The sequence below is a fragment of the Nannobrachium achirus genome (assembly GCF_963921795.1).
Source record: "Nannobrachium achirus genome assembly, chromosome: 8".
Lineage (NCBI taxonomy): Eukaryota > Metazoa > Chordata > Actinopteri > Myctophiformes > Myctophidae > Nannobrachium > Nannobrachium achirus.
The window spans coordinates 36,885,675-36,905,674 of record NC_137817.1 but is presented as its reverse complement, the minus strand read 5'-3'; the positions used below and the strand labels follow the sequence as shown (position 1 = coordinate 36,905,674).

General features: G+C 47.5%; 1 protein-coding gene across 4 annotated transcripts in view; it reads right to left on the bottom strand.

The window, feature by feature from the left end:
* The window catches only part of ltbp4 (latent transforming growth factor beta binding protein 4), a 70,019-nt gene extending 56,871 nt beyond the window's left edge, over positions 1-13,148 (bottom strand). For all 4 annotated transcript variants that reach the window (XM_080732281.1, XM_080732282.1, XM_080732283.1 and 1 more), the window contains exon 1: positions 12,716-13,148. In XM_080732281.1, coding sequence (XP_080588407.1) covers positions 12,716-13,004 — 289 coding nt within the window. In that variant the 5' untranslated portion in view covers positions 13,005-13,148. The remainder of the gene's footprint in view (positions 1-12,715) is intronic.
* Positions 13,149-20,000: the final 6,852 nt, after the last annotated feature.

Below are 20,000 nucleotides of genomic sequence, written 5' to 3'. Positions count from 1 at the left end.
TTATGCACTAAGAGCAGACACGGGCCTGCCTTATAAAACTACAGTAATATAAGGGAAAAACTCAGGGTCCCCCCAGGTCTCCTATGAACAGTGGCATACTGTCCCAGGAAGGGGAGAGAGAGCCGCCCCACTACACAGTAGACAGGGCAGCAGCACCCAGAACCGAATGCGCCAATGCAGAGGGCGCAACGTCCAAGTGATAGTAGGTCGCAAAGGTAGACGGCGAAGACCAATTCGCCGCTGCACAAATCTCATCAATCGAGACCCCTTTGGACAAGGCCCAAGAAGTCGACACACCCCTAGTGCTATGAGCCCCAAATGCTTCCGGCATTTCGGACCCAGCACGGGCGTAAGCCAACCTAATAGCATCCACAATCCAACCTGACAAGGTGGATTTTGACACCGCTTTTCGCCTACGGGCATTCATGACAACGAAAAGCTGAGAAGTAGACCTGCTGTCCACCGTCCTGTCACAGTAGGCCTTCAAGGCCCTAACAGGACAAAGACAATGAAGACGTCTATCCTCCTCCGAGGCAAACGGAGGAGGATGAAAAGCCGTCAGAACAACAGGTTCCTTCGGAACCGCCCGGTTCTTCGGAACAAAACCCAAATGAGGTTTAAGAAGAACCTTGGAGTCATTATTGAGAAACCTCATACAATCAGGGCTCACAGAGAGCGCATGAAGGTCGCTCACTCGCTTGGCCGTAGACAAGGCCAGCAAAAGAGCCGTCTTGAAACATAAATGCTTCAAAGAGGTCCCCTCAATCGGTTCAAAAGGAGCCCTACATAGGCCCTCAAGAACCACCTGTAGATCCCAAGCAGGGAACAAAGCTCTAGTCACAGGTCTCAAATGGTCGACACCATGCATGAACTGGACCACCTCAGGGATTTTAGCAAGGCTTTTACCTGCCAGCCCCAGGTGACAGGCCTCAATAGCCGCTAAATACCCCCTCAGTGTAGAAAACGCCAGACCCAGGTCAAGGCGGTTTTGCAAGAAATCCAAAACCCTCTGGGCCGGAGCCAAATGAGCCACCACAGGCGGCTCCTGAAGCTCACACCAGTCCAAGAAGGCATTCCATTTTCCATCATACACTGCCCTAGTGGAGGGGGCTCTAGCACTCTGAATAGTGGCTACAACCGCTGGTGAGAAGCCTGCTGCTAGCAGGTTCTCCCTCTCACGGGCCAAACCCACAGGTCTAGGACCCGCGGGTCTGGATGGAAGATCTCGTCCCCTGCCTGGCGCAGCAAATCCCTGTGCAAGGGGAGCTGCCAGGGGGACCGAGAGAGGAGTGGGGTGATCAGAGACCTCCACACTCCCCTGGATGGCGTCACGAGAAGAACCTCCAGGTTGGAGCACCTGATCCTCTCTAACGTGGGGAGGATCAGCTCCAAGGGCGGGAACGCGTAGAGAAGGCCCTCCGGCCACTCGTAAGCGAACGCATCCGTCCCCAGAGAAGAAGGCCCCCTCACTGAGAAGTAAAGGGGGCACTTCGCGTTCTCCTGGGAGGCAAAGAGGTCGACTCGAGGTTGACCGAACCTGGAGAAGATCTGCCTCACCACCGCCGGGTGGAGAGACCAATCCTCGTAGCGAGGCTCCCCCCTGGACAACAGGTCGGCGCCACCGTTCTGAAGGCCTGGGACATGGGAGGCTCTGATGGACCTCAGCCAAGGCCCGCACCAGAGGGTCATCTCGCGCGCTAGCTGATCCAGCGTACGCGAGGAGAGGCCGCCCTGTTTGTTGAGATAATACAGGGCCGCCGTGTTGTCCGTCCTGACCAGGACATGGCAACCCCGGAGAAATGGTTCGAAATGCTTGAGCGCCAAGTAGATCGCCATTAACTCCAGATAGTTGATGTGGTACTCCAACATGGCCTGGGTCCAAAGGCCCCTGGCTGAGCGCCCCTCGTGGGTGGCGCACCACCCCGAGCGGCTGGCGTCCGTGGTGATCACCTTGCGTGACACCACTTCGCCCATGGAGACCCCACTCGTCAGTAACGCCTGGTCCCTCCATGGGATCAGAGCGTCCACGCAGACCTGGCTGACCGTCACCTTCCTGTATCCCTGCCGGGAAGGAATTCTGAGCGCCAGTGTCCACCGCTGGAAAGGTCTCATATGAAACCTGCCCAGACGCAGAAGTTGCACCGCTGAAGCCATCAGCCCTGCTAACTTCATACACTCCTTGTATCTGACCACCTGGTTCAGGTGGAAGGAGCGAAGACAAGCCTGAAACCTGTCCACCCTCTCTGGCGAGAGGCGGGCAGACATCGTGGCCGAATTCAGCGCTATCCCTATAAAGGAAATCTGCTGAGAGGGTGACAACATACTTCTGCCAAAATTGACGTTGAAACCCAAGGCCTTCAGGTGTGATAACACCAGATTGGTATGGCGTCTGCTTTCAAGCAACGGGCTCGAGTGTAAATAACCTTGCTGGAGAGGGAGGGTATCTCCGCGAACTGTAGTCTGTAGCCCCGTGTCACTGTCCGAAACACCCACTGATTCGGATTGCAACGTTTCCATTGCTCGGCACACTGTGCTAACGTGTTGCTGAGCAACGGAGAAGCCTTGGGGTTGTACCGCATTAGCGGGACTACTGGGCCGAGAGGAGGAGGGAGAACGGGACCGAGAGGTTCCGTATCCGGGGAGCACGTTTCCGTATCCGGTGGCCACCGGGCTGGCAAGCGCGGGGCCACGGCCGGGAAAAGCGTGACTCCCCTAAAGTCCTGCCTGTTGAAAATACAGGCGACACATAACGTGGATCCCGGGGGACAAGGTTTATAGCATAAGAAACATAATCCCCGGCTTGGGGAGCTGTATCTACGTTTAACACCTGTTCTAAGGCCTTTATATGCTTCCTTACGGGAAGACGAGGCCGACCCTGGTTGTTGATATGTGTTGGCTTCTTCCCTGACGCTAACACCAAACTCATGTCTTGGACTAACCTCGGCATTGCAGTGCCGCTCAGTGGAGACAGAGGGGTATTGCACAGAGGAGAAACTAAACCCCTGTGAATAGGAATTAACGTGTGTGGGAACATTTTGCAAGGAGGAGAAAACATACGCTTGTGACCTGTCTGCATGACTGGATAAAGCGGTACTTTCTGAGTAGAGAGAATTTCCTGCCTGGACTTCTCTATACTGGCTGTATTCATGCAAAATGGAGTTGTCTGTACTAATGCAGGAGGAGTCGAAATAAACAGGCATTGTTTCATCAACACACTCTTTAATACAGGCACTGGTGTACACAGAGGAGGAGGCATAAACATTATTTTCTTGGCATAAGAAATATGGTTCACTCGTCTGCGTTTGAGAGGGGGGGTCCCCTGAATATTCAGGGGGACCCCGCCAATGTCCAGTGTCACTTCCGAGTCGGCTTCCCACGGGCCTTGTGGGAGCCGGCCGGTTTCCCATTCCTGGGAGGGTGGCGCGACTGGGAGCGGGCAGGAGCCCTCACCTCGCTGCGGGAGGGTCCCGCAGAGGAGGAAGGGGCTCTGGGGGGATGGGGCTTTCCCCTTTTAGAAGAAGAGCGCCCTCTGTCAGCATGACCGTGGGTGCTCTTGCGTCCCTGCCTGCTCTCTGTCTTGGTCTCCTGGGGGTCCGTCGTGGCCTCCAGGAGCTCCAAGGTGATCCGTTTGGCCTCCACTTCTTGATGGAGGAGGTCCAGTCCGCCGCCCATCAGTGTTGTAGGGTGTCCGGGGAGGTCTTGCATGACCTTCGCGGTCTCCCCCCACGAGGGTCCAGTGAGCTTGACTTTGTGGAGCCACCTGGCACGTTCCGCTTGCATGCAGTAGTCCATGCCATGTCCAAGCCACTCGATGGCGTGGACGTTGAGGTCCACCAACATGCGGAGCGACTTGTCGATCTCAGCCGCCGTGTCTTCAGGGACCCTTTCTAGCTCGTTGAAGAGGCGCCTGGTGGACGACAGCAGCAGCTGGGTGACGTTGAGTCCTCTGGCGGCCAGCGCAGAGGACCTGTAGGAGTTCCTTACCTTGGAGGACTGCTTGTCATCGTGGTCGATAGCAAACCCCGGAGGCTTGTTTCCTACAGCCAGGTTGAAGGGACAGCGACCGCCCGGTCCAGTCCGCTCGTGCTCCGGCTTGAGGTTCCCCACCAGGGACTGAGCGAGCAGCTTGTCCATAGGGGGGCACAAGGGGATCCCTATACTCTCCGCATCGAGGCAGTCGATGAGGAAAGGGAGCTTGGGGGGGTCCTTGTGTGTGGTCCAGGTGGAATGCAGGGCCTCTGCGAAACCAGGAACCATGGGGATCTTGACCATGCGTGGCGGGGGGGAGGGCTCCACATCCTGGCCTAGGATGGGAACTCTAGCCCGGGGGCCGTGAGGTGGGTCGCCGAGCGGCAGCTCCAGGCCGCATCTGATGGTAGCACGCTCTAGGACCGAGAGCTCGTCCAGCGGGAGAGAGTCCGGGTCGTGTGCTGCTGCTCCTTTCCCCCCTACTGGCGTGGAAGGGGGGAGGGAGGCAGTGGGGGCTGAGGAGGCCGCAGCGGAGGAGGGAACCTCGGCGTGAGGAGCCCCCCCCCGGCTGCGTCTCCGCCCTGTCCGGAGGGAAGTTGGGAGGAGTCCTCGTCCTCGTACTCACCCTCCGAGTCCTCCTCAGACATGTCGTAGTCCCCCAGGGAAGGCTCGTCTCCATCGCTGGCGTGCCAGGAAACGGGGCTAGGAGGCCGCATGGCGCGGAGCTGGGGGACGGAGAAGGACAAAGGAATGTCACCGACGGTGAGCGGGTGGAATTCCTTGTAGACGGCCGCCGAAGTGGTAGCTGGCGTTGGAACCACTCCGGTGGTCTTGCAGGTTCTCTTCCTGGGCACGGCGCCCGCCGAGCCAGTCGGAGAAACAGCGGGGGTAGCTGGAGGCACCTCCCGCGGGGTGGTAGTAGCAACAGGCCCGCTAGCTCCGGGGCTACCGGTGCTAGCAGTGGGCGAGGCCGCTGGAGGCCCAACCACGTGGCGGGGAGCAGCGCTGTGGCGTGCAGCGCTGTCCGGCACACGAGGAGGGTTACCTGGGAGGGGTCCAGCGGAGACGGCGGGGGCTAGGCCGAAGCCGGAGGCTGCGATCTCGTAACGGGCCTGTCGGGCTTCATCGTTGTACTGGACGCAGTCCTCACAGTCGATGCCCATCGCCGGGGCCGGGGGGAACAAGGCGGACAAGGCGTGCCCTACCCCCATGCAGACGATGCAGAAACGGTGGGTGTCCTCGCGTGCGATGAGGCCTCTGCAAGCTGGACGACCACACTTCTTCGGAACCTTAGCTAGCAGGTGGCTAGCGCTAGGTTGCTGAGCAGACATCGTGTTGTGATAGCTGAAGCTAGGCTAGGCTAAGCAAGGCTATCGCACAATAACACGCTCAGAGAAGAAGTGGGAGAGTTACAGAGGGAAAACGGTGAGAACACCGAGAATTGAAGAACAGAAGGTAAAGACGTATGGGAAAAATTCTAAAGAGGCCAGTGGCCGACTTCCTAGCCGTCGCTTTAGGCTATACTTTTTAGAATAAATGGCTGAGTTCGTAGCACTCTTGTTGCGGTAGCAGAGGTGCAGAAAGAGGACGCCATGTTAGCCCATGGGGGTTTTATACACTCGGGGGCGGTGCCCTCGGTTGTGATTGACAGCCCTTCCGACAAATTAGAAATTGACGTTCGGGAGCTTATGAGTTTTACTCTGTTGCACCGCCAGATGGCGCTGTTATCCCATAGGGGGACCCTGTCTGGAGGTTTGACAATAAACACTATTATGTCCAGGTTTTCAACATTCACTACAAAATTGTCCCGGTTTTCGCCAGAATTACAATAATAATAGTTGTATTAAGCAGTTGCATAGATGCTTATCATGTTCATGTAAACATGCTCACCTCACCAATCAGAAAACATTAAAAAATGCATTGTGTGTCAGAATTCAAGCTGAGGCTGATGTTTGTCATTCAGTCATTCTTTGCCTATACCGGTATGTTGCATATACCTATGGTGGGTATAAATGTGTGGGTGCATGAATGGCCGCGCACTTGCAAGCCACATTGATTCAAGGGTCTAGGGGATGAATATAATGGTCACCCTAGGTACGGTATGCTTAGTGGTAAAAAGTCACGTGCCAGCTGTGCCTCACTGTCCGTTTGTCTGTCTGTCAGTTTCTATTAGTAGTGCTTCCTACAGATCATATTTGAATATTTTATTTCCAAATGGGCAGACAGATAGTTGGAAAGTCAGGCTTGCAAAGTCCTGCCTGCCTATTCAGGGCCAGTTGCAAAGAAATATGTGGTTGGAATTATAATCACATGGTTTACTGGTGACATCATGCACTTCTGCACATTACTGTATTTTTTAATACATTCATACTGCATAGAACATGCACTACAAAGACACACAAAACACACACACACACACACACACACACACACACACACACACACACACACACACACACACACACACAACCAGGGCCGTTTTTAGCTATAGGCGGTATAGGCGGCCGCCTAAAGCGCCGACCTCAAAGGGGCACCCGCCGAAATGGAGTGTTTTTTTATTTTTATTTTATTAAAAAAATAAAATAAAATTAGCCACCCAACCTGACCCAAAAATCACGCCAAAACCCGAGAAAATGTCATATTATTGAACAGTCATCCAAACCGGCCCAAAACCGAATAAATTCACGGCAAAACCTGCAAAAATCGTGCGCGTGCACGCGCTTCGCGTGCGGGAGTGGGGGGGGGGGCGCATTCGAGAGAGCTCACCTAGAGTGCCGATTAGACGCGCTAAGGCCCTGCACACAACACACCAGTACATGCCCACAAAACACACATGCAAACCATAAACACACACATGACATAACATAACATAACATAACATAACATAACATAACATAACATAACATAACATAACATAACACCAGTAAGACTCCCTAATCGGGAGATAAGCGACCGTTGGTCGCTTATCTCCACAAATAGGCCAAAAGTTTGTTTTACCAATTATTACACTCTATGTGAACATTTACATCAACAAATCCCAAGTACTGGTTTTTAGGGGTGCTGAGTGTGGCGCAGCAGCGTGTCATGCATTTTCTGCAGGGCCTTGTCACACCTTTGCCCTGCTCATAAGTCTGTTGTTGCTGGTCTGTTTGTGTACGTTAGCAACCACCTTAGCAACCATGGTTTTACCCTAGCAACCAACTGTTTACCATAGCAACCATTTTTTTACCTTAGCAACCAACTGTTTACCCTAGCAACCAACTGTTTACCATAGCAACCATGTTTTTTTACCTTAGCAACCAACTGTTTACCATAGCAACCATGGTTTTTTACCCTAGCAACCAACTGTTTACCCTACTAACCAACTGTTTACCATAGCAACCATGTTTTTTACCTTAGCAACCAACTGTTTACCCTAGCAACCAACTGTTTACCACAGCAACCATGTTTTTTTTACCCTAGCAACCAACTGTTTACCCTAGCAACCAATTGTTTACCATAGCAACCATGTTTTCTTACCCTAGCAACCAACTGTTTACCCTAGCAACCAACTGTTTACCATAGCAACCATGTTTTTTACCTTAGCAACGAACTGGTTACCATAGCAACCACTGTTTTAGACTGTTTCTTGCCGGTCTTATATAAGGGTCATTTGTGTACGGTGTGATGTCATACTGATGTCAGCAGTGTGATGTCATACTGATGCGGAGATATGAGCAGGGCAAAGGTGTGACGTGTGACCGACGGACGGACGGACGGCCGGTGGAGGTTTTGATACTAAACTGCGACCTTACGGTCGCAATAACATAACATAACATAACATAACATAACATAACATAACACACACCTCTACCAAAACACATGGCTTACACCTTACAGTGTCCTACAGTTCTGCAGAGAAAGCTTCACTAACAGTCCTCACTTGCATATTCTGTACATGAGGTACTATAATCAATAATCATTATAATCGCAGTATACAATAACATCTCAGGGGATGTGAATTCTGATGACATCACCGCCTACGTTACAGATCCTACGACTGACAGCAGGATTTCGCCTCACAGCTGTTCTGAATCCAACAAGCAAAGCTTCAAGCAAAACATCAGCATACAGTAGAGAGCTATTAGTTGAACGTCAGTGATGTCATGTTCTAACAACGAGAGAACAGCTGCTTCAAACATTTAGCTCACCACTCACTGCCAACAATCAGGTTATGGCAATAACTCAGTTGAAGCATTTACATTATGCGTGCAGTAAGCATGAATGTGATTATGGCCAAACATGTACCGGTACATTACATACTGTATACATGTTTCCCCTCGACAGTCAGGTTTCTGTTTGTAAATACTTCATAATACTGTAATACTGTGTAAAGAGTACTCTTATTTTTGACTTACATTAAGTATAAGTATCAATATTGCAATGTAGATAATACTCTGTTACAAGTAAAAGTCCAGAATACAATTTTTACTTGAGTAAAAGTACAAAGATTAAAATAGAAGCTCTACAAGCTCACAAATGCATCGCATTGAGACGCATTGTGAGTTTGTAGATCGGATATTTTCAAATGCCCAAAATGTAGGGTTTAAGTGGTTACTGTATATTTTGTAATAACAATAATCAAAATCTACAAAGTAACTAGTAAATAAAGTTTTTAAATAAATGTGGAGTAAAAGTAAATGTGCTTAGCACCGAGGGCCGCGCTGTGAGCTTGTATATCTGCTATTTTTTAATAGTTAAAGCATAAAATAATGGTTAAAGTGGTTAAAATCTAGAGTGACATGAAAGCAGGTATAAACGGGTTCAAACTACTCAACAACAGATGAACAACAGCTCTATGATGGCTGTGTAGCTCGCTAGCGGTATCTTTCTAATCGTAACTCAACCCCTTTATTTCTTGACCTAGATCAGTCAACTTGGGATTTTAAATTGACCAAATGAGGAGTTTAGTGATTCCTGTAACGCCTTATCTGAGCAGAGAGGATTTCACATGGAACACGTTTAATCATATAAGTTGGTTTGATCAAAGGTATTCCTACAAACACCACCATTCCTAAACGGTCAATCATAAATACTGCCAAACGGTGTCAATCGCCAACACTATCAATCAAAACACTATCCGCCATGAATACTGTCATTCCTTAAACACTGTCAAAATCATAAATACAAACTTGTCATTGTCATTGTCATTCCTACGTTACGTCTCATCACATTTAGTCTCGATTAAATATAATCAATTTATATCTAACTATTAATTTAGTGAACGTCTGTCCGCCATACGTCTGCTCTGTCTGCATGCTGACATCACTGATACTACATAGTGCCAACTGACATCAACAAAGCCCAACTGACATCACTGACTGACATCACTGACTGACATCACTACAGTGCCCAAATTTGGAGATGACATCACAGACTGGCCTGGACATGGAACACCATAGGGCATACAAGAGTGCCAGCCAGACAGGCGGCTACAACGGGTATTGCACAACTGGACATTGATGGTGACTATTCTGCCCAAAGGGCACCAGTCTGGATTCTCCAACCTTACTTCTGAGACTCCTACATTCAATCCCTCATCACACACCCCCGGGCACAGGACTAGTATAATGTAAAAGGAGTTTCACCAGGGGGACGTAATGCATGGAACACACTATTCCTCTCAGTTCCATACTCCTCTCTGACTAACCTGTACCAGACGCTAGTGCAGCGACGGAGATTGCCCTGCCTGCCTTTCTTTATCCCAATTTAAGGTGGTTGCACATTGCTGCGTTTTTCCGTTGCGTTTTAGAAATCGGAAATCTGCAAAATGTGTGCAATGTTTTCGCAGAATGAATCGGTAAAGTGCGCGCTGACGCGCTATAGGGCGCTGAATCTGCAGATAGGCTATTCAGGATACAGCCTAAAAACATTAAACATACAGAAGAGATGATTGTTCATATTTGTCCTGTGATCAGTCAATTTATCACATCTTTCTGTCAAAACTATCACTAGCTGTCACTAGCTGTCCACAACACCCCAGTAAACCCAGTCGTGCATAATGGCTGAGCTCTCACATTGCATAAGGTGCGCAACAGCGCAAGCCTTTTACAACTCTTGGAAGGACATAACACAAGAAATAACAGGTGGCAGTGTGTGCAAACATGATGAACGTGAGGTCGATTTTTTTTGTTCTCCGAAATACGCTCTGATATTCGGACGAAAAACCTTGAACCGCTTTAACCATTATTTTATGTTTTAGCTTCAAACCCCTTGTCTTGGTGGGCAGGACCTTTACCCAAGTGGAACCCGGACTCCCCACTTTGCAATTTGTAATGTTTTAACAGTGACATTCTCTTACATTTTTTAGAGTTTAGAAAACCTAGACAATAAAACATTCTCTTTGTGTGTTGTAATCAGAGCAGACCTACTGCATGAGTCATGTTTTACAATGTTGTCATGTTATTCAGCAGTCCTGACAGTCTCTCCTCTCTTTTTAATTTTCTTCTCTTCTCTTGATGAGTCTCTTCACTAGTTTTATAATGTTGAGTATAATGTAAACGACTGACCTGGCTCATCAACAGATAGTGTGTGCATATACAATTTACTATTTATGATGTGAGCATGTAGCAGACGCTCTTAATCCAGAGAGAATTACAATAAGCAAGGACAACACAAGGTAATACACGAAATGCATATAAATAGTAATTCTACCAATAGAATGACCAAAAAAATCAATAATCTGTATTGAAACTATACACACTATAGCAGGGGTCTTCAACAGGGGGTCTGGGACCCCTAGGGGGTCCTCAGAGTTACTACAGGGGGCCACCAAATCTTTGAGTGATAGGATAATTATTTTAGATTAACAACTTGAACCCTCGCATCCCTATTCTGAGGAGAACTTTGGCCTAAAATAGCAGATCTACAAGCTCTCAACACCTCGCGCTACGAGGCGTTGAGAGCTTGTAGATCGGCTATTGTCGGCAAATAGGTTGGGGGTGGAGGTAAAAAAAGAGCAGACCAAGTACCGAGTGATAGGTCAGGTTTACAAAGCATCAACAATTGAAGTGATTAAATTTCTGAAAAAACACATTAACACGAATCCAACATCGACTGATGACAGTGCTGTCAAACAAGTCTATGAATCTACCTATGAAATCGATGAAAATCTGCAACACAGTTTCATACAACATGTAGCCCCTCTACATGTTGTCCCTTCATCTGTCTCTCAGCTAATGGGTCCTCGGCCTGAAAACGTTGGAAGCCAAGTCAACAACGACCTGGCATCAGTGTACATACATTTTTGTCGTTGTATAAGCCTGCAAGATCAATATCCCCACAACATGCTTGGGCACACACACTCACACACGCCACGCACGCACACGCACACACATACACACATACACACACGCACGCACACACGCACGCACACACACGCGCGCGCACACGCACACAGAGTTTGGTCAGACATTCTTCAGTGTTGGAATCCAACGTGCCTGTCTGTTGTCAACCATCAATCTGTCATTATACTATTATACCTTCCCTCCCTCTATCCATCTGTCTGTCTCCCTTATCTGTCTGTCTTCTTCTCTGTCTTCTCTGTCTACCTGTCTTTCTATCTTCTGTCAATCTGTCCGTCTCCCACTTGTCTGTCTCACTATCTGTCTGTCTGTCTGTCTGTCTGTCTGTCTGTCTGTCTGTCTGCATATTGAAACAACATCTGCTTTCAGCAGTGCCGTCTATAGTATAGGCTGTGTGTGTGTGTGTGTGTGTGTGTGTGTGTGTGTGTGTGCGTGCGTGCGTGCGTGCGTGCGTGTGTGTGTGTACATGCATGTGTGCACTCTAAGCCTGTGTCAAGTCAGTGTGAATACCTAGAGAGACATAATGAATCTCTCTCTCACACACGCACGCAAATGCAAGGTGAAATGAGCAACCTACAGTATCCGAAGGATCAACACACAGACCTTTGACCTTCACACTGACCTCCTGCAACCCGCTCACAGTCAGAAACATCTGTCTCTCCCACATACTGGTACTTAAATAAAGTCATAGTCACAAACACAGGGTTTACACACGCTCTGTATTGGTGATGCTTCTTATTTTTGATGCTTCTAATTTTTCTTTTCTTATTTAACTTTTTCTTTCTCATACATACCTGTAACCTTGTAACCGTAGCTGCTGTGCTGCCTCTGGGCGACTGATTTCCACTCGTGGGATAATAAAGGCATCTATCTATCTATCCATCACAGAGATGCATGCACAATTGCACATAGCCTCATTAGACCAGTGGTTCTCAAAGTGGATTTCAGGGACTCTCTCGGTTCCATTATGGGGGTCTAAATTGACCCATACGAGTCTGTAACTTTGACAACGTACAAATGGAACCAAATGGACCCATTTGTACACTGTCAAAGTTAAGGGGAGACCTTCAAATGTAAAAGTTTTAGAACCACTGCATTAGATTAGACCATTCTCAGTGACATCCAGGCACCTCACTCACACATGCAAGCACGCACGCTCGCTCGCATGCACGCACGCACAAGGTGGGAGTTAATGGGGGTATAAATAAACCCTTACAAGTCTGTAACTTTGACAGTGTACAAATGGAACCAATGGGTCCATTTGGTTCCATTTGTAAGCTGTCAAAGTTAAGGGGAAACCTTCAAAGTTCAAAGTTTGAGAACCACTGCATTAGACCATTCTCAGTGACATCCAGGCACCTCCACTCACACATGCAAGCATGACACATGACAGCTCTACTCACACACTCTGAAGCCAGGGGGTCCCTGGTGGGGGCTGTCCTCGGCGCCCCCCGCTGCGTGGCTGCTGTACAGCGTGGTCACGTTCCCCCGCTCGCAGAAGTTGACGCAGCGGCCCTGCGTGCAGCGCACTTTGCACACGGTGGGGGTGAACACCACCTGGATCCTCTCCGCGCCTCCTCTCCTCTCCCCCCTGTCCGTCTGTCCGTCCACTGCGGGAGACAGGAGCGCAGAGAGGAAGGCAAACAAGACACACAAGAGTCCCGGTTGGAGCATGTTGATCTGCGTGTGCATGCGTGTGCGTGTGCATGCGTGTGTGTGTGCATGCGTGTGTGTGTGTGTGTGCGTGTGTTCAGCAGCTCCAGGGTCTGTTTCTGCTGCAAAGCTTCTCTTCTCTCCTTCTAAAACCTCGCGTCTCTCTCTCTCCTCCTCCTCTTGTCTCCACTTTCTCTTCCTCTACCTCCTCCACTCACTCTCTCTCTCTCTCTCTCTCCTCTCTCTCTTTCTCCTCCCGTCGAGGAAAGGCGAGTTGTGCAGGAAGAGGGAGGGAAGGGGGAAAAAAATCCCAATGCAAAACGCTTCCTTTCTTTCTGTCTTTCTTTCCTCCTGTCTTCCCCCCCTCCCCTCCTCTGAACAGACGAGCAAACACGTGTGTGTTTAGTGTGCATGTGCATGTGTGTGCCTGTGTGTGTATCAAGAGTTCTTAAGTTGTTTGAAAGTGAGAGAAGAGCTAAAGAGCGAAAGAAAGAGAGGGGGGAAGAGGAATTGAGAGAGAAATGAGATAGGAAGGGTGGATCGAGGGAGAGAGAGAGGAAAAAGAGATGGAGAGAGAGAGAGAGAGGGGGGGGTAATTGGAAGCAGTGCTGTGTGGAGGACTGGGCCGTGTTCCAAACTAAATGTTTAGGAGAGATCCTCCATCCTTGTTAACTCTTCACTAGATCTGTGCAAGTACGTGTGTGTGTGTGTGTGTGTGTGTGTGTGTGTGTGTGTGTGTGTGTGTGTGCGTACGTGCGTGCGTGCAAGCGCCTGTGCGCGTGTGTGAGCGACTGCATGAGTGTGTGTGTGTGTGTGTGTGTGTGTGTGTTTGTGCGTGTGTGTTCTAGATATCTGTCTCTCCTTTTCTCATGTTTCTCTCACTCTCTATCTCCACCCACTGCTAATGTTGTAACAAACTCTCCTCCTGTCTTCTGTCCTGTTCTCTTCTCTCCCCATAGTTCCTTAACATGGTTCACGCTGCCTCTCAGTGGGAAGTGCCATAGTGGGAGTGTGCTGTGACGTTCAGTGGGGACCATAGTGGACCATAGTGTGGGAGTGTGCTGGGACGTTAATAATAATAACAGTTACCTACTTCCTCCCAAGGGGGAAATTCAGTATTTTCAGCCCTATCCAGCTGATTCACTGCATGCCCACAAGGAGTGTGTGAGCAATTAGGGGTTAAGAGTCTTGCTCAGGGATACACATCGACACTGCTGGCCTGGCCTGGAATCGAACCTGGGACGACCAGGGGCTCTGGTTCCCCAGGCGGGCTCCCTAACCATTCAGCTAGCTGCCCCCCTAAGTGGGGAGTATGGGGACCATAAGCCCATTTTCCACTGGCCCAACTCCACACCACTCCACACCACACCGCCCACTTGTGCCAGGTTTTCCACTACAAGGACCTGGGTAGAGTGGAGTGAAAGTGGTACTAAACAGAGTACTAAAAAGTATCCACTCTAGAGTAGGTCTGAGCTAGGCCAAACAGGGCCAAACACTTCATAATGACTGATCACTCACTGACTTTTCATTTAGACCACCAGAATATAGTTGTAATACATGATAATAGATTATATTGTGTTATAACCACTATTATAATCTATTAAAGTGTATTATAATTATCATAGTAATAAATTAATACTTTATAGGGTATTATAATCACAGTTATAATCCATGATAGTGTATTATAATTAGGATAGTTGTAATACAAATTTATATTGTATTATAATCACAGTTAAAAGGGTCAATTTGTTTCTTACCGATAGGGGTACTTTTGTGTAATGGAAAATGTAGATATTTTTATGTGGTGCGGTGTGGTGTGGTGTAGTGTGGTGTGGTGTGGTGCTAAAACTGCAGTCGAAAAGGGGCTATAGTGTTCCATAGTAGGAGTGTCCTAGGACGTTCAGTGGGGGACTATAGTGAACCATAGCGGGAGTGTGCTGGGACGTTCAGTCACAATGGGAGTGTTGCAGGGAGGTTTACTGGCAGTGTACTGGAAGGTGTCCTGGAGGTTAGGGAGGTAAGAAGAAGAGACTGTAGATACAGTTATGGCTCTATTATGTTTAGCGATACTGTACAGATTCTCAAAAAAAAACATACAACAGATTTTTAATTAATTATTTGAATTCATTTATTTCCTTGATAAGGGCAAATGGGCAATTCCTTTGTTTACATTGCACAAAAAGTAAGACTGTGAGATGTTAAAGGGACTGTGTTACTGTAAATACAGAAGAACACAAGGAATCTCACACTGTTGCGCAATTGCATAAAAAGTCCAGATTTTCCTTTGTAATACTTAGCATCCAACTTACATAGTATGAAGTACCCAACTGTTCTATTTTGGAGCATTGACATGTGTCACAGACCATCCAAAATGAGTTAGAGCTACGCAGAAACTAAAACTCTTTTTATTTTTTGAGACGTACCAATGACGCTTTCAGTGCGTCACAGCCTTTATAGTGGCAAATTAACACATGTGAAAAAAACTCAGTTTCCATGATGCCTTGCGGAATACTACATCCGGTGACTTCCGGCGCCCATTGAATTGTATTTATCCTGGCTGCAGAAACATGGATATATCTCTGCTTCTTTTCCCATATCGCGTGTTTGGTCAAAACGGCCTGTTTTCTATGGACCATAACGTACACACGGATCATCAAGGTTGTATTTTTTCTTCTCTGCGTGGAAGTAAAGACTTTCGACGGTCGTGGACGGAAACCGCTCACACAACGTGCACGCAGTGTGTGCATGGAGCCACCGAAAATGTGGTAAATACTGAATGCTTAATACTTAAGTGGACTACGGATTATACCAGTGTAACGGTTACCTTGTGTGAACTACGGTATGCGGTCGACACATGCTGCACCTTAATCCCCGGTACAACGTACTGTTTTTATATTATGTACCTACTACCTTATCTTCCCCTTTGCCCCCCCCCCCCCCCTTCTCCTTCCCTTTCTCTTATGGAAATAACAAAAGATTATGGAGATTGCACAAATACCAATTTCACCCACTGTTTTACACCTGCAATCCTGTGATGTGACAGGTGAAGGTTGATTCTGATTCTAATTCTACTTTCTACAAGTGGGAATGTTTGTGGAGCTTATCTATGAAGATCTTGATGGTTTCTGTCACTCAGCATTTCAATAAGCATGTAATTGCAATTTAGACCCAAAAATTGCCTTCATTGCCTACTCTCTGTGAAAGCAGGTTTGTTTATCATTCATTTATACATGTGTTCGCATGATACCAATTAAAGGTGTATTCAGTGATTATGAAAGTGGCCGGGGGTCAATGGGTCATCTTGTCCCTTACTGGCCTTACAGCGTGGAAATGTTTCGTTTTTTATCGATTTTTTACACCATTATAATGTTCTCGTTTTGATCATTAGACTCAATCACTGGATATCGATAGGCCTAAGTCTCCAGCTTCAGGATATGTATGATACTGATTTACTACGAGACTGTGGCATTTTATGAGTTCAGTAGTTTACAATCTAGGCATTTAGCAGACGTTCTTAATTCAGAGCGACTGTGGTTCTCAAAACGTTTATTTTAACCATCATAACATAACTAGGGCCATACTCTAGTCTACCCTGATTGGTCGAGGACTGGCTGGCCACCTCTGAAAACCGAATCTAGCTATGCTCGTAACACGGGCCATGGTGGAAGTCCTTATATGGTCAGCACACATTTGAGGAGAATGAATGGAAAATGTACCAATTATATTTTTATTTGAATGAAATACAATCACTGAATATACCTTTAATAATGTAATGGATATGCAAAAAATATTAAAAAAATAGAAAATAAAAAACTAACAGACCTAGGTATAGTACAATGTATTACCACTTTAAAAGTAATGAAATTGCAATTACTTTGGCAATTAGATTATTTGAATAGGCCATTTTACTTTGGTGTCATTACCTATGGTGTTGGGCATGTGGTGTAAAGGTGGAAACAGCTGTTTCTCAGCAGTGCTCAGGTGGTGTTTGCTCACACTGTTGAATGATTAGAACATACATGGGCAACTGGCGGCCCCCACCTTCACTTAATGCGGCCCGTAGGTTAATACCTGAATACTGATGTCAGCTGTTACAATTCCAACCATGACCTGCTTTAATTCCGTCTGTCTATATTAGTAGCTTAATGACTAGTATAGTAGTATTAAAATGTATGTCCAGGTTATTTGTATTTAGGTTCATAAAGTTAACATACATAACTAAATGTGTTTGAAATTAAATAAAAATGTCACATTTCAGGATTCCAATTAAAAAATAACAAAAGATAATTCAGGATTCCAATTCAAAAGAAGCAAAAATAGCCGATCTACAAGCTCAAAACGCATCGCAGCACGATGCGTTTTGAGCTTGTAGATCGGCTATTTTTACTTCTTTTGTATGAGATACTAGAATGACAAAGTAGGACGTAACAATATGCAATGTGGCCCTCTGTCGTGAAGGTGGAAATATAATGGCCCTCGCCATCATCAAAGTTGCCCACCCCTGGATTAGAAGGAACATTGACTGGGGGTACAGTATAACTGTAGTGTGCTGGGCTGAACTGGAAGTGGGCAGGTTGGACCGAGGGTGTACTAGTCTGGGGATATAATGGGGTGAACTGGGGGATTTACTGGAGGTGTACTGGTTCTACTGGGAAGTGTACTGGAAGGTCTACTGGAGTGTACTTGGGATATAATGGAGTGTGAGAGGTTTTACAGGGGATACACTGGGGTCTCACTGGGGTTTTCTTCTGTTCTCTTCATTTCCCTCTGTTTCAGTTTCAGATCTGTTTCTCTCTCACAATGTTTCTCAGTGTTTCACCCTTCGCTATCGACTATTCTCCCCGAGAACCCTTAACACTGGCAGCATTAGTGCCTTTCTCCACCCATTCAGCTACAAAGGGAATGTTTTGTGTGTGTGTGTCTGTGTGTGCGTGTGTGTGCACGTGTGTGCACGTGTGTCTGTGTGTGTGTGCCCGTGTGTGCGTGTGTGTGTATGTGTGCGTGTGTGTGTGACCTCTGAGGTTAAATCCTGTTTGTTTTACCAATAGCCTAGTCTCCATGACAATGACAATGATTGACATGTGTGGTAACTGAAAGGACAGAAGAAATACTGTGTGTGTGTGTGTGTGTGTGTGTGTGTGTGTGTGTGTGTGTGTGTGTGTGTGTGTGTGTGTGTGTGTGTGTGTGTGTGTGTGTGTGTGTGTGTGTGTGTGTGTGTGTGTTCGTGCTTGCGTGCGTGTGCGAGTATGTGTGCGTGAGTGTGCGTGTGCGTGCCTTAGTGTAATCCTAATCTGTGTTGATCCGAAACTGAGGTCTACAGCTGTCTGGCCTTGCTGTCCCTTTACTACAACAATGACTTTATTCACACGCACACATGCTCGAGCACAAGCGCACGCTCACACACACACGCACGCATGCACGCACACACACACACAACCCCACACACACACACACACACACACACACACACACACACACACACAGCCCTGACACATAACCCTTGACTGAGCCACTAAATTCTTTTAACTTTATTCAGTCTGTTCTGGTTCTGGCACTGGTACTTCATGGGGTTCTTTTTTGTGTGTGTGTCAAGGACCCCCAAATTAATATGCATTTTACCATAGACCCCCATCAGAAAATATTCCCATACAAGCGGTGAGTTCAGAAATATTTAAAAGATTATAATTGCGGGCCGCGGTGGCGCAGTGGTTAACGCTTCGCCTCACAGCTAGAAGGTCCTGGGTTCGATTCCTGCCGGGGGATGCTGTGGGCACTGTTCCTCCCTCCGTGTCATCAGCACCCACACCCTAGGTGGGGTTGGCGATAGGGCCTTTCTGTGTGGAGTTTGCATGTTCTCACCGTGTCTCCTAGGGTTGATACCCTCACAAAAACATGCAGTAATCCTGGTCTCAATAAGGCCTCCCCCTGGCCAACCAGGGCGCCTGATGGAGGGGAAAGAAACTGATTGGAATAATGTGTTCCTTCCATGCGCTACGTCCAAACCAGGGAAATCCCCACTGTCAGGTGAAAAGAAGCAACGTGGACTCCTCATGCATAGAAGGAAGCATGAGGTCAGTCCGTTGTCTCCCCAGGCACGGCAGAGGGAGAGCAGAGCCCAGGATTACATTGGCACTGGGTGAAAATGGGTTACAAAATCGTGGGATAAAATTTTGAGGAAAAAAAAAAGATTATAATTGCGACCGCAGGTGAGAAACGTCACAGCTTGTCCGTCTGTCTGGACGTGTAGACGTGTACACGTTTTTACGGTCTATGGGTTTGCCGCTCTGACATCACGCTCTGACTGTGATGTCCGGCACATCTTGTCCACGTATCCGTGTATCTCTGAAGGTCACGCCTGACACTGTGGTTCCCTTTACACATCACTGTGACATCACAGGTGATATCACAGGCGACATCAGGCTATTCCCCAGAATCCCTTTTATGCCCATATATGAAGATCCCTGATGTCATCGATACATATCACTGGCCAGATGGCCCATATCTGTGTGGCTGGTTCAGACAGGGATCTCCATGTATGGGCATAAAAGGGATGTACTATAGTACGTTGATCTCCATATATGGGTAACTGGTCCCATATACATCACTGGCCAGATGGCCAAGAATTTGGTGCGACCTCGCCCTTTAGGGTGAGGTCGCATTTCGCCCTGAGGCGTCTTACTAGTTATTATTATTTAAAAATATATGTGTAACCACTTTAACCATTATTTTATGCCTTTTCTTCTCTCTCTTTTTTTAACTAACATCTTTGCTTCTGGGGGTCCCTGGAACAAAATTTTTCGAGACAGGGTCAGTGGGCAAATACATAAAATTGTGGCAGTCCTTGACATAAAAAGGTTTGAGCACCACTGATATTGCAACATAGGTTTTTCAGAAAACATTTAAACAATATTTTTAGAAACGGTCTCAGGTCTTAATGGGTTAATGACTTTTTAGACTTCACTTTTGTTTGCATTTAGTTATTCAAACCAAACTTACATGAATGATTGAGTCAAGGTTAGCTAAAACTTATTTTTT